This window comes from Micropterus dolomieu, linkage group LG02 (genome assembly GCF_021292245.1).
Source record: "Micropterus dolomieu isolate WLL.071019.BEF.003 ecotype Adirondacks linkage group LG02, ASM2129224v1, whole genome shotgun sequence".
NCBI classification, from domain to species: Eukaryota; Metazoa; Chordata; class Actinopteri; order Centrarchiformes; family Centrarchidae; genus Micropterus; species Micropterus dolomieu.
In genome coordinates, this window is record NC_060151.1 from 31,265,629 (window position 1) to 31,281,279 (window position 15,651).

At 42.2% G+C, this 15,651-nt stretch overlaps 1 protein-coding gene across 1 annotated transcript in view; it reads left to right on the forward strand.

Moving 5' to 3' along the window:
* The first annotated feature begins 6,956 nt into the window (after positions 1-6,956).
* Positions 6,957-15,651, forward strand: part of LOC123962347 (keratin, type I cytoskeletal 13-like) — a 10,046-nt gene continuing 1,351 nt past the window's right edge. The window contains exons 1-5 of the mRNA XM_046038411.1: positions 6,957-7,789; positions 8,422-8,504; positions 8,662-8,818; positions 8,897-9,058; positions 9,269-9,394. Of these exons, the coding sequence (XP_045894367.1) occupies positions 7,379-7,789; positions 8,422-8,504; positions 8,662-8,818; positions 8,897-9,058; positions 9,269-9,394 (939 nt within the window). The 5' untranslated portion in view covers positions 6,957-7,378. The remainder of the gene's footprint in view (positions 7,790-8,421; positions 8,505-8,661; positions 8,819-8,896; positions 9,059-9,268; positions 9,395-15,651) is intronic.

Sequence of the window (15,651 nt, forward strand, 5' to 3'; positions counted from 1 at the left end):
GCAGTCTTGGAAACATCACAGTCAGTGCAGTCCAAACATGCCTGGAGGTCCTCAACAGCTTCACTGGTCCACTTCATTGATGTCCTCTCTACAGGTTTACAAATCTTTAATTTTTGCTTGAAAGCAGGAATCAGGTAGATCAGATTAGGAGAACAGTGCTGCTGAATCACTGTCATGTCGGTACACCAGCCATTGTTAATATGAAAACAGACACCTCCTCCTTTGCCGGATAGTTCTGTGTCGCGGTCCGCTCTCTAAAGTTGGAAGCCTGCCAGCTGCAGCGCAGAGTCCGGTATCAGCTCTCCGTGAAGCACAGAACAGAAGATGAATAAAAGTCTCTGGTTTTCCCCACCAGAAGCTGAAGTTCGTCCAGTTTGTTGCACAGTGAGCGACCGTTGGAGAGAAATACTACCGGTAGCGGTGTGCGGAGTCTCCGCGGGCGAAGACGCACAAGCCACCCGGCTCGTTACCCTCTTCTGCGTCGCTTCACAGCGCCAACGACAGCGAGAGAGCTCTTCACCAAAATGTCCAATATTCCACTTATGACTAGAGAACAGTGGGAATAAAATCAGCTGGAGTTGTTCCCCTGATGTTCATGAGCTCCTCCCTGTTGAAAGAGCACCGGGAATCACAGCCAAAAACTGAATTAACACACAAAAAACAAAACAAAAAGCACCAAACACAGAGGCAGCTAGGCTCAGCGCCATCTTGGACAACCTCCTACTATTTCAGGCCTGGTTTATAACTCATTCTAAGATGATCTCATCTTTCTAAAACATTCTACTGGTGTATTTCTTATCTATTGCTGCCATCCAGTGGCCTTTTACATGTATTAAATCTGCATCTTTATGTAACATTTTTTAGATTTCCTTAATAATGTTGCTAAGTTGACTTATTATACATTAATGTACGCTGCACACACACAGCGTATGGGAGGGTGCTACTTCTTATAATGAACTTTTTGCACAGGGAAGTATATAGTAATATTAGTGTATATATATTCAGGCACTAAGATGTATACATATTCTTATCTCCTTTTTATTGAATTGTATCCTTCTACTTTGTATGGCGCTGTGCCACCAAGTCATATTCCTGTGTACATTTGGAAATAAAAGAGATTTTGGTTCTGATCTACATATAACACATTTCTATGTTTTATCAGGTGATTTCCCGCAGTGGGGACTTTCCAGGAACATGTGCTCCCTTCTGCATCGTCCTACGCTCTTGCTGATGTTAGCAATGCCTCCATGTATGCACATCAAAGAGTTTGCATTCGTATTATTTCCATCATTGCCTTTGTAAAGCACTTTCTACACACTTCTGCACTGCAAAGACTGATATACTTTCCACTCATGCTTGCACCTGGTTTCTTCTGGAATACAAGCTCATTACATCAAAAAGTGAGGAAGTGGCCCGTTATACAGTGAGAAAAAAAAAAAATCATAGGTGGCACCAAGTCATTGTTTCACAAAAGATATGTACAGAAAATGTGAAGTTATAATCAAACCCATCTGTGATGTCATAAAAAGCTCCAATGACCGGACAGGGAATGAACAGAAACACCAAACATTTATACACACGGACTAACGAGCAGAGCGGGAGCAACACAGGTGACTGGCATCAGGGTTAACGAGGCAGGCAGAGAGACAGCAGGGAAAACAGAGAGACTGGCGGGCAGGCAGATTACTGAGGGGAACAGACATAACACAAGATGATCAACACAAAACATGGACCATATCAAGTAAGTAGTAACAGATCAGAATAATAAAAATAACAAACTAATCCAGACACAAGCAGATAGATTGCAAATACACTAATAACAAGGAACACATACTGAAGTAGACATGGGCAACACAACAAAGAAGTACTCAAACACTAAGACCTAAGGTACAGGACTAGGAACTAAGATACGAGACAAGACAGATATGAAGTAACTTCGGGTGACTAAAATAATAAACAAGGCTACACAGAGACTAGAGCAGAATGATCAGATAGATTAATAATGAAACCGGCAGAGAACATAAATTGACACCTACAAACAGACAGAACCCAAGCACGATGGTACAGAACTAACACAGGAGAGACAGGAACAGAACTAAACAAGTACTAAGGCAGACATCGAGATAACGGGACAGATCAGAACAACCACACAGAACAAGCAGAAGACTGGATACAAGACCACAGACAGACAGGACTGAAACCCAGACACAGAGCAACCAAAATCAAAACAGACAACCTCAGGACAGGATTGTGACAAAGGTAAGGAGTTTTTCACTATAATGAAAGATCTGACAATGTGTGACTGAGGTGGTACGATTAGCAAAACCTTCACAGAGGTCTGCTCTGCCTGTGAAGGAATATAGGGGTACAATGACAAGTTTCCCCTGGGGCCTGCACCACGAAGTGAGTTCAACATAGCCAGGATATGTTTTCGTTATCTGGCTTCACTAACCCTAACAATCGCGGTCGGGATAAGCGGTACCACGAAGCTGGTTATCAACTCGGTAAGTCAACCCAGGGTTTCCCGATCCAGCCGGGAGCGCGTTCACATAAAAGAGGCAGATGACCAGTCACAGACATGAACCTCTGAAGTCTACTGTCAGCAGAGCGTCATATTTTACGAACGAGGATTAAACTTTAACACTACAGAAATACGACACGTCTGCAGCTGACACATGCAGGGAGAGAAAATCACAGACAGTGTGAATAAACAGCCGTAGTCTAGAATATTCCAATGATTTATAGTGTTCTTAGGAGCTGTGTGAAAATATCAGCCTTATTCAACAATAGCAACAATAGCCTGAGGCTTTTAATCAGTGTCTGTAGGATTATATCGCTATAGTCAAGAGTTTCTCCACAACACCGCTGCAAACATAAAGCAGCCTGTTGGCTAAAACAGTCTGTGGGATTTTCCTACAGATGCTGAGGTCATTTTCCAAGAGAGCTGATTGGTCAGTAGTCGGCGTTCTCACAGAGTTGATCTCTTATCTGGAACAGAACCTGCTCCGGAGCATAAGTTACCATGGAGATCTACCCCGGTAAGAAGTGAACCACCGTCGTGGTGCTGAAAACCCAGGGTTAACCCCGAAGTTACCTGGACAAGCTCAGATCCTGCTTCGTGGTGCAGGCACCTGGTCATGATAGGGTTGCTGAGCTAAAGGAAGCCAAAAGTGACTCTCCAAAACTCTAGGTCAGACTCTGTCTCTCCTCTCCGCCTGCTTGGTCAATTGACTAATGCAGCTGTCTTGATAAGGCAGCTCTGTTGTCCATTTGTTAGGTGACCCAAGGTTTTGTTTCCTTACATACAGACTGACTGGCTCTATGTTTAAAGTGTTGCATGTGGCTTGAATGACACACAATGTGACTTTAGGGTAATCCAGGTAAGCATAGTGAAACACAGACAGGTACAAACTTGTAGCTGTGTTTTATTCCCGTATTCCAGAGCATCAAGCAGTATACAACAACTTTTAACGTTGTTCTCGGCTGCCTGACGCCAAACCGTACTCTTGCTGTTGCTCCTCATGAAAACGAGGAGCAACACACAGAAAGAGGAAGAATAGCTCTCCTTCTACTGCCACCACTTCCCTCTCACTCACCAACGCTACCTGGTGGTAACAACTGTGCAGAGCATTCCAATATATCCTACTACTGTTGTTCATCAACTAACACTGAAGCACACATCAATAGGAACATATTCAAGAAAAGAACCCTTCTACATATACAAATAGAAAAAATACAATTCCAAATTGAATAAAAAAAAAAAGATAAAGTAAAACAGTTGCGGGGTCCTTCATACCTTATTATAAACATGAACCATATTCTGTTGTATCCATTGGTCTCTCTCCTCTGTTTACCTTTTGTTCTCTGTTGTTTCCCCATCCTATTGTGCCTGTCTGTCTGTTTTCCCCTGTGAGTTGCTTAGTTTGCAGGTGGGCGTGGTTTTCCTCCCTGGCTCCTGCACTGTGTCTCCACACACCTGCACCTCGTTTCCAATCAAGCGCCTGTTATCTACCCTGTCCAGCACACCAGTATTTGGCAGATTGTCTGCGTATCTTCTGTGGTACACACCTTGGCCTGCTCTCGCAGGGAACCCGTGTTTGTGACTTTCCCTTACTTCTACTAATCTTTGTTAATTCTCCCTTGTTCTCACAGAACCTCACCTGCTTCTCCCTCACTACTTCAGCCCAACCACCTTGCTCAGCTTTTCCTATCTGGACCTGGATCAACTCCCTCGCCCCCAGCGAACTGTTTATTCCTCAATAAACTCCCTTGAATTGTGAACTGTGAACTGGCTCTGTCGTGCTTTTGGGTCCAGCTTTTATGGACACCCTTAACATATTCTGAAACATCAACAATATTCTGACTGGCAGTTTCTTTTTATCTCTCCCATCTTAATTTGAACCAATAACCAATAGACTCCTCACACATGTATGGAGGGGTGAACAATAACCTTATTTGGACACTTGATTCTCTGTAGATCTAAACAACGCTACAGTATCTCACAAAAGTGAGTACACCCCTCACATTTTTGTAAACATTTGATTATATCTTTTTATGTGACAACACTGAAGAAATGACTCTTTGCTACAGTGTAAAGTAGTGAGTGTGCAGCTTGTATAACAGTGTAAATTTGCTGTCCCCTCAAAATTACACATCACACATTAATCATCATCAATCGTCATTAATGTCTAAACCGCTGGCAACTAAAGTGAGGACACCCCTAAGTGAAAATGTCCAAATTGGGCCCAAAGTGTCAATATTTTGTGTGGCCACCATTATTTTCCAGCGCTGCTTTAACCCTCTTGGGCCTGGAGTTCAGCAGAGCTTCACAGGTTGGCTCTGGAGTCCTCTTCCACTCCATCACGACATCATGGAGCTGCTGGATGTTAGAGACCTTGAGCTCCTCCACCTTCTGTTTGAGGAGCTCCACAGATCCTGTTGAACCGCTGTATGGTCTTGGCCACCATGCTGCAGCTCAGTTACAGGGTCTTGGCAGTCTTCTTATAGTCTCGGCCATCTTTATGTAGAGCAACGATTCTTTTTTTCAGATCCTCAGAGTTCTTTGCCATGAGGTGCCATGTTGAACTTCCGCTGCGATAACACCAAATTTAACACACTCTACTCACTCATGAGACCTTGTACGAGTCACATGACACCGGGGAGGGAAAATGGCTTATTGGGCCTAATTTGGACATTTTCTCTTAGGGGTGTCCTCACTTTTGTTGCCAGCGGTTTAGACATTAATGGCTGTGTGATGTGTTATTTTGAGGGGACAGAAGATTTACACTGTACACTCACTACTCACTACTACTACACTGTAGCAAAGTGTCATTTCTTCATGAAAAGATATAATCAGATATTTGCAAACATGTGAGGGGTGTATTCACTTTTGTGAGATACATGTATGTTAAGTCCCCGAAATGTCTTCATCACACCTGAACCTGGTTTACTTTATTTCCATAAAAAAAATGGCGTCACAAAAAGGATCCCAACAAAACAACAACTGGTAAGTGCAAAAAATGTTTATTTTGCCTTGCCGTGTTGGTGATTGACAAGATTAAAAAATCTGTGTAGTTAGCTAGTTGATAGCTCAAAGTGATCCAAATAAACAGTGTTAAACTTTGTGTGAAGAACTGAAGGAAAGCTGGCCAACATTGAATTTTACAGCCCTCAGTCTCCTCCTATTTTGGGTATGGTCTCCACTTCCTTCTAAGATGACCTCATCTTTCTAAAACATTCTAATGGTGTATTTCTTATCTATTGCTGCCATCCAGTGGCCTTTTTAGATTTCCATATTAATAATGTCACTAAGTTGACTAATTATACATTAATGTAAGCCGCACTAGCAGCGGCACTTTACCACTTGAATATTTTTTGGACAGTCCAATTACAAGTGACACCATTAGAACTTCAGAAAGTCAGATTACATGTTTTTTTTGAAAGATAATGCACTTTTGGTGACATAGTTACTACAAATCAAACACTCAATGTTTTAAAACCTAATTCTCTTTGCAAATAGGATAATTAAAATGTACCAAGATTATCTTCTACTAACTATCCACAACCTGACTGGCCAAGAGCGGAATCACTAAGCTGCTCTCAATCATTCAGTCCTCACACATTAAAGAAGACAGTAATCTGATGAACTCATTAATGCATCAGTGATTATAATCCAGTAATAGAATATTGTTCTGACATGGGCCATTATGAGTACTTCTACTTCAAGTACTTTAAGTATATTTCTAAGCTAATACTTGTATTTCTACTCTATAGTATTGCTACTTTTACTCCAGCAAACATCTAAGTTCTTCTTCCACAGCTGTCAGTTGCTTTTTGCAAAATTACTAAAACAAATTAGAAACAGTGAAGACGGGTTCGTATTACTGGACCTTATTCTACCAACATTGTCAGTTCCTTTTTTTTTTAGCTTCCAACACCTTCAAACTAATTCATCACATGTTTTGGCCTCAGTAGGAAAATAAGCGAGTTTTCCTTCTCAGACTGTTGCAGACCTGAATGTTTAAGCATATTTTATCAGTATTTCAGGGAGTAAAAAAGGTTTTACCCCGGGGGCCCCTAACAGGTTGCTGTGGCCCTTCCCAATAGAATCCTGTTTCTCCACTGTGGCTTATGCAGAATTTGATGGGTGTGTGTGAACAGCGCCGCCCTGTACGACGTGACCCCTCCTTACATTAAGTTGTGTCCTTTCTTATTTACTGTTTATGCTGTTTCACATTCTGCTGATCAATGAGCTGCTTTCACTTAAAGAGGAGAGGAATAAAAGTTACTCTGAGGGAAAATTTATTGTTGTAACTGATAATTTCTTGATTAATTGACGGCTGTGAACTGGTTCTGGTTAGACCTGAAAAATAATTAGATACATTTCAAATCATATTTTACTTTACAACTTTGTTATACTGCTAATATTCATTGGATCAATACAGAAAAAAAAGTAGAAGTATTGTTAAAACTTAAAAGTCACATATTCTATAGTAATTTCACATTTATGTCCTTAAATTATGGCTCCTGCACTGCCAGGCCTTTTTGTCATTCTGATGTCACAGCTTTAAACCATGATTAAATAATTTATCCAGCTGAAGTAGCAGCAGAGGACTGACAGGACCAGACCACCAGGTACAAAGACCTGTCGCGCCCCTAAGATCACAGATGCTTAAACCCACCCGACCTGCTGGAGCCCACCTGCAGCTCAGACCTGTTTGCTTTCCAGGCCCATGATGTGAAACCGCCCAGCATGTTTGGCATCCCAACCTGACCTACCACACCGCCCCCCCAACCTCATTTTGAGGCATAAAAGCAGGCACCTTCCCAGCAGCTCTTCACTCTCTGCTCAGAGCCGACGACCAGCCAACCCTCAGCCATGACCTCCTTCTCCAGCCGCAGCAGCTACATGTCCTCCCCCGTGAGGAGCTCCGTCATGATGGCCCCCTCCATGTCCTCCTCCTGCCTGGGGAGCATGAGGGCCGGAAGCGTGTATGGAGGAGCTGGAGGATCTGGAGTCCGAATCTCCAAGGCCTCCTTCTCATCTTCCTCCTCCAGTGCTGGCGGTGCCTTCAAGCTGAGCGACGCCATGGACGTCTCTGTCAGCGAGAAGGCCACCATGCAGAACCTCAACACCCGCCTGGCCACCTACCTGGAGAAGGTGCGCAGCCTGGAGAAGGCCAACGCCGAGCTGGAGCTGAAGATCAGAAAGTTCCTGGAGAGCAAAGCTGCGCCGGAGGCTCACAACTACAGCAGCTTCAACGTCCAGATCAAAGACCTGCAGGACCAGGTGAGAACAGGAAGACGGAAAATCTGCAGTTTGTGCAGAAAAGAGCAGATTCTAGTGGGCCACTTTACCCTGAATTTAGCCTCTAAGGTAGCATGTGTTTGCAGGCACACCTCAACATGTTCGACCAATAAATTATTTGACCAGGGTTAGAGGTGACATCAGTAGGTCATGTCTTTTTGTAAAATCTTTTAAAAAACTGGGTTACAGTTAAACAACACAACGTGAAGACCTCTTGGTGTTGCCTTTTAGCGCTATGACTACCCTTGCATCGCGTAGAAAAGCATTGTAATATCTGGTTAGACTTTCAAAATAAATGTACTTTTTAACATCTCCCTTTTGAAACGGCACGTTGTTAATGTTGTGAAACTCAGCAATTTGTTTAGGTTCAGGAAAAGATCATGGTTTGGGGTAAAATAACTGCATTACATATGTCAGTTCAGTTACGTAAGTAAAGTAACATTTCTTGTGTAACTTTCGCCACATTTTTGAGCCACCTGGTGGCCACAGAGCTCCATGCAGACACTGACTGTGTTCACTTGCTCCACATATTTAAAACAGCTGACTGAATCTATTGAAGCCTTTTAGTCAAACTGCCAATTGTTCACACAGTTTCTCTCTTCCTTCCTGCTCAGATCCAGTCCGCTACTCGTGGAAATGCCGCCCGTGTCCTCGCCATCGACAACGCCAACTTAGCCACCGACGACTTCAAAGTCAAGTGAGTGTGAGACTTTTTTTGAACGAACATCGATTTGTTCGTCAAGAGCAAAACAAGAAATAATACAGTTCAAGATTTTTTTCTTTTTGTGATCTCGTTCTTCCCAGTCATGTCAACATTCAGGTGAGTTTTCTGAACTCACTGTCATTTTTGTCAGGTTTGAGAACGAGCTGATCATGCGTCAGTCAGTGGAGGCCGACATTTGTGGCCTGAGGAAGGTCTTGGACCAGATGACTCTGAGCCGGGCTAACCTGGAGATACAGGTGGAGAGTATGACGGAGGAGCTGATCTTCCTCAAGAAGAACCACCAGGAGGTCAGTGGGCTTTCAGGTCTAAAAGAGTTTTGAGGTAAATAAAATGGCTAAATGACTTTAAACACTGTCACCTTGTAGGAGCTGCTGGCGATGCGAGCTCAGATGGGCGGTCAGGTGAACGTGGAGGTGGATGCAGCTCCAGCAGAGGACCTCAATAAGGTCATAGAGGAGGTCAGGAAGCACTACGAAGCCACTGTTGCCAAAAGCCGCAAAGAACTGGAGGCGTGGTTCAATGCAAAGGTAAGGACCTGATTTTAGCCACGCTAGAGACTCTTGGACTCACGTCTGTCCGTCCACCCCTGTAGTTCAGACTGAAACATTGTGATGAAATGTGGTTCAGACCTTCATGCTCCCCTCAGGATGAACTGTAATAACTTTGGTGATCCTCAGACTTTCCATCTAGCGCCATCATCAGGTCAACATGTTACTAACGTGCTGTTTCCTCCACAGACAGAAGACCTTCACAAAGAAGTCGCTATCAGCACAGAAACCCTCCAGTCGTCCAAATCCGAGATCACAGAGGTCAAACGAACGCTGCAGAGCCTGGAGATCGAGCTGCAGTCCCAGTTCAGCATGGTGAACATCACGTCTCATCACATCTTTTATGTCCAGTGTCTTTGTGAGGCAATAAAACTGATCCAGCTCCTCTCTCCTGCAGAAAGCGTCGTTAGAGGCCACCCTGAATGAGACTCAGGTACGCCATGCAGCTGACGGGTTACCAGAACCAGGTCACCATGCTGGAGGATCAGCTGACGCACCTGAAGGCCGAGCTGGAGAGGCAGTCCCAGGAGTACCAGATGCTGCTGGACATCAAGACCAGGCTGGAGATGGAGATCGCCGAGTACAGGAGGCTGCTGGACGGAGAAACTAACAGGTGAGTGGAGGAAACAGTTTTCACAGCCGTTAACTCTTTAAAAACATGTTGAACAAGTACTTGAGGACAAAGACTCACAACCATCTTTAACCAAAGTTCATCACTTCTACTTGGTGATTACTTTTTGACTCTTTTCTGGAAACTCAGACCAGAAAACCAGAAAAAGAGGGAAAGGGATGGAACAGAGTCTGTAGCCATGCTAGCAGCTCTGAGAGCTAAATGCTAACAGCAGCATGCTAACATGCTGAAGCTTAAAAGGTATAATGTTTACCATGTTCACAATCTTAATTTAGCGTGTTAGCATGCTAACATTTGCTGATTAGAAATCACAATTTGACACATTGCATTTTTAAAAATCTTTTCAAGTCTCTTTAGACAGAAAAAGAGAAATTAACTGAATCAATTATTTTCCGTCCCGTGTTTCTGCAGCACCTCCACCACCACCAAGACGACAAAGGTCATCACCATAGTGCAGGAAGTGGACAGCTCTGGAAATGTGGTGACCAGCAGCAGCAAATAAAACAGGAAACACCTCCGACCAATCAGATGCTGTGAACTGAGTCTCTCTGAGGTTCTTCAATAAAAATGAAGTCTGACATTGTTTCTGTGGTTCATGTGCTTTTATTTCACACTCACACATCAGATGGAATGATTTTTATCTACGAGAACAGAAGTCTTTTTCAGTCAGGACATAAAATGAAGGCAACAAAAGTAAATATATTGTTAATATTTTTATGGCAGTTGTTGTGTAACATCAGTTATAAATCTTCACAGGGACAAAACATTTCCACCCGCATCACAGTATGACAAACCATTACAATAAACACCATCTGCAGTAATCAGCAGGTGGAAAACTTCTATTCAATTACATCTGCATCTCCATGTCTTCACCATGTTATGAACCAGTATGTACAATATGGGGGAAGAAGTATTCTGAATCACTACACTGCAAGTAAAAGTCCTGCACTCAAAACCTTACTGAAGTAAAAGCAGTCAAGTAAAATATTCCTGTCAGAGTTTCTCTGATGTTTCTGGATTAATATTCCTGCTGCATTCATGTGGATGTTGGATTTTACTGCTGCAGATGTTTTAACTCCTTTATATCCTGTTCATCCTGCAAGTTATCACTAACACCTGAGATACGTGGGTTTTCACTTGACAGGAAGGCGATCAAATACAGTAATTTGTAAAGTAACTAAAGCTGTCAGACTCATGGAGTGCAGTAAAAAGTACAGTATTACCCTCTGAGGTGTGGTGGAGTGGAAGTAGAAAGCTGCATAAAATGGAAATACTCGAAGTACAAGCAGGTGAAGTCAGCCTGGATGGAAATGAGTTGAGCTAGTTAAAATCTGTCTGTCCAACAAACTATAGGAAGTTAACAAAATCATTTAAATGAACCAGAGTTGTTTTCCAGGGTTACTAACATGTTTTTCCAAGGTGACTTCATCTCCATTAACGAAAGAATGGACTCAACATCAAATAAGTTCAGTCAGAAACACTTTTTGTCTGTCATTCTTGTTTCTTTCATGGCAGTGATGTCCGGATGAAGCCTTGTGGAGCTTTCTTTCCATTTGTGCCACAAAAAAAGTTTCAAAGCTTCTGCTTTACAGTGACACCTGGTGGTTTGTAAAACAAACAGCAGCCATTCAAGACTGGAGCTGAAGCACAACCACACCGCTCTGATTTTGATGGTTTTAGTCAAAAAGCGTGCAGGGTACGCACACACAAAAAACATCTGCAGGTGCTGGGTCACAAAGCAAACTAAATATCTGCACACTGTAAAAACAGCTGCAATTAACTTTAGATGAGCAACGTTTCGAGCTAACAGGTCTTCATCAGGCATTGCAAAATCACCATCACGAAGCAGAACAGGCAACACATTGGCAAAAAGGCATTCATCTTTCAGGTGATTGTGGTCTGCATGACTAAGAATCAATCTACTCTCAAGCTGAAACAGGAACCAATAAGATCAGCGTTATCCAGCCATCACATCTGAAGCTGCGTCAAATATTTTTCATAAATTATCCATGTGATATATTACTTGTTATTTTTAGCAATACGGGCAAGTTCAGTGTAGTATCCAATATTTATGCATTTGACTCATAACAGTTCAAAATAGCAATATAGCAGCAGGACAGAGGGTCAGTGACCTCCTAAGGGGAGAGCAGTGATTGGTGGTTATGTAGGGACTTAACCCTTCTATAGAATTTGACCTCTGACCCCTTGTTTTGTTACCTCAGAATAGCACTGTACCCTTCTATGGGTTTGAGCTTTATTTGCAGACTCAAACCCTGCTATGGTACCTAACAGATACTAAACATGTCCTATATAAGCTGTGTTTGATGTACAGAGAGACAGTGGTCATCGGGCTGGGTCTCTCTTTAAGCTGCTGCAGAGCTTGTAATTGATGCTGAACTCTTTGATTTAATAAACCTTTATGATCAAGAACAGTGTCAAGCGGATTTCTTCTCAGCACATCATCGCAGCATTATTGTTCGGGCACCACATCAGCCTTACAAATGGCCAGAAGTTTTATTGATACCTAAACAACAGGAAAAACAATGAAACAACGAAAAGGTTGCATCAACAGACTTTTGGAAGAGACGATTCGGATATCTTGATTAAGATATGTGAGAGTAAAGCAAGCAAGACGCAAGTCTGTCAATCATACAGCCTCTGTGCGGATATATTTATGCCACTCCCTTCATATCAAACCTAATTACTGATTTCCCATGCAATTGTTTGCAGTTATGCAGCTTGTTCTCTTCTGTCAAATCTTTGATGTGTCCGAATATTGACGTTGGAGAAGATTCAACAGCCTGCGGGTTAGAAGGCAAGTTAATTTGTATGGCACATATTTAACAACAAGGCAAGGAATTAAGATAAGCAGCAAGCCATTCCAGTACAACTTCAAAGAGTTAAATAGACTACATGTAGCTTCTTAATGAAATCACTTTTTTCCTGCCTGTTTGTGAATGGGTCGCCACCTCACATAAAAATGAACCACACACCTGCTTCCTCTGTTGCTTGGAACAGCCACTATTCTGCGTTTTATGTTAAAGAATCGGCCTGGATTTTCTGCATGCGTTTTCCAGAGAGATTCCACTAACACACAGAAACAACAAGCACCAAGAAACTGTCGCTGTTTGCTTCATAAAGTTCAATTAAGATATTTTGTGGTTTTACACTCAGGTACACAGCTTCTCCACCTTCTCAGTTGCTGTAATTTACGCAGTCCACATGATATACAATAATGCAACGTAACGCTGAAGGACAGCAACACAGTAGAAGAACCATTCACTACAGCAACGTTGCTTACTGCGGTCTACCTGTTATAAATTGTGGCAACAATCTCATAACATTTATTCTAGTTCACTAAGCGTTTTCATTATCATCCAATACATGTAGCTGTGCTGAAACAGCTGAGCCTCCGCTGACAGATACACAAATACTTATTAAAAAGCAGACAGGCGAGCTAACACCGACGTCTCATGTCGGCTAAATGCAGTCAGTGTAACATTATGAAGCAACGAGCACGGATTATTGGGGGTGCTGATGGCGCAGATGAAACACATGCCTTTGGTATGAGAGACCCGGGTTCAATTCCTGAAGCTACATGAATAAATGTGACGTAATGTCATAATTAGTTCAATGTCAAGCTGATAGAAATATTACTGCTATGTTGAAGTGGGAGTAGACCTGAGTTTCCAGGATGCTGTGTGAAGCGGTCTCCGGTGAGTCAGACTCTGATCGCTCATCAGTTCGAGCTTGTGGACAAGAACATACCTTGGAAGGAGGTTGCAATCTGAAACCGCACCACTGGAGGCCGCTGAACACTACGTGTAGCCCCTTTAAAGAGAGAATGCATTTCACCTGAAGTTTACTAAGATGTAATGACTTTTTGTCAAATAAAACATTTTTAGTTGCCATGAACTAAAACTAGACAAACTATGAAGGATAAAAATGACTTAAAGTAAGTGTCGTCTGAACATTATATCAAAATTAGCTGCGGAAATTTGACTTAGATTCTGTCACAAGTTTCTGGTGAGGCAGCTAACATTATGTCAGTCTGTGAAACTATCAGTAGCTCAAGCTGTTACAAAACTGCAGGTGGAGAACAGTTAAAAAACATAATTTAGTGAACATCAGGTATCATCCGTTTAACAACCAGATGTGATATGCAACTAATTCTATTTTATATATATATATAATTATATATTATATATAATTTGTAGTTGTTGTCATTACACAACTAAATAGCAGCTATTTTATATTAAATTACGATTCCACTGTTGATTGTTTATATTTCTAACCAGTATTGTGTAGCACTGAACTATTTTTGTGTTTTCCACAAATGCGTGTAACAGAATATAAAATGTAAATAATGGTCATTTGGGGAACAAGGATCACTGTGGTATAAGAGGTACCTGTGCATCAAAGTACTTTTGGAGTTTTTATATCATGGCGATATATTTGTCCCTTAACATGTTTTAGTGTCAAATAGTTACTTTAGAACTAGATAATATTATAATAAAGTTATTTGTACGATCATGATTCTACTACTGCACTGTGCTCTGAGCATTTGTGCCCATAAAATATTAAAGAGCAGGAATGTGGACATTTGTAGCTGTGCTACTTAATGTTGTGCACAACAAAACTGCCCCACGTCTCTCGTTATGTAAGATCCCTGAACAGGAGCCAATAACACAACAAAAAGTCTTTTGAAAGTGTCACTCTTCAGATATCAGTTACTTAATCTTGGAATGAAACTTAAGTATACTGTGCTTTCTACACACTTGACACTCCTGAAAAACCTGATAAATGACTGCTTTGACAGGTGAGTTGAGCTGGAAACGAACTCTGATTAGGGTCATGTCAAAAAACAAACTGGTAGGGCCTGCAGAGGTGGATTACTGCTGGCAGATACCAAGGGGAAAGTGAAGGATTGGCACCCTTCAACACTGCTGTCATTGTGCCACAGAGCAGAGAAAGTCATGCAACACTGGCAGGAAACCATGAGGGGTAGGAGGTGAGCTCTACTTACACTCCATTGTGTAAAATGTGCATTGTTTGCACTGTTGATCGGGGTGTGAGCGACTCTGTTGAGCCTCGGTGATGAAAGATGGGACGCTGGGTGTGTGGTTTGACAAAGGTTGGAATGGGGAGAGGTGGTCATAAAAAGGCTCATAGTGGAGAGTAATGAAAAGGTGGCTGTTCAATAAACTACTAACTACAACGTGAAAGTAGATGTTAAGAAATGTGCTCACAAAACAACATAATAAAAACAAAATAAAGGTCTAATTGATGAGAATAAGAAGCTGATTGTTATAACCAACTTTTCTTTTTTTGTATTTCTATTCAATTCAATTCAATTTTATTTATATAGCGCCAAATCACAACAACAGTTATCTCACAGCGCTTTTCATAAAAGAGCAGGTCTAGACTGTACTCTATGATGATATTTACAGAAGCCCAACAGTTCCCACCAAGAGAAAGCACTAGGAGACAGAGGCAAGGAAAAACTTCCTTTAAGAGGCAGAAACCTCGAGCAGAACCATGGCTCAGGGTGGGCGGCCATCTGCCTCGACCGGTTGGGGTGAGAGAGAGAGAGAGAGAGAGAGAGAGAGAGAGGCAGCCTACACAATATACACACAGAGGTACAGACAGTAAAGATGATGTTGCTATAGACTAAATGAAAAATAGTACAGATATTTATAATAGTGTTAATGGTAACCATCGTAATGTTAATGATTATAATAACAATAATAACAATAAGACTAGCAACAATAGTCGTTGCAGCAGAGGGTGTCGAGCAGGAACACGGGGGCAGCAGGTGACCCGCAACCACAGATCCAGACTCCACAGCTCCAGAGCCAGAAAACCTGCAGGAAGTGATAGGAGGAGAGAGGAGAGGGACGAGAAAGCACAAGACTACCAGAAAGGGGAGAAGTTGTGTTAG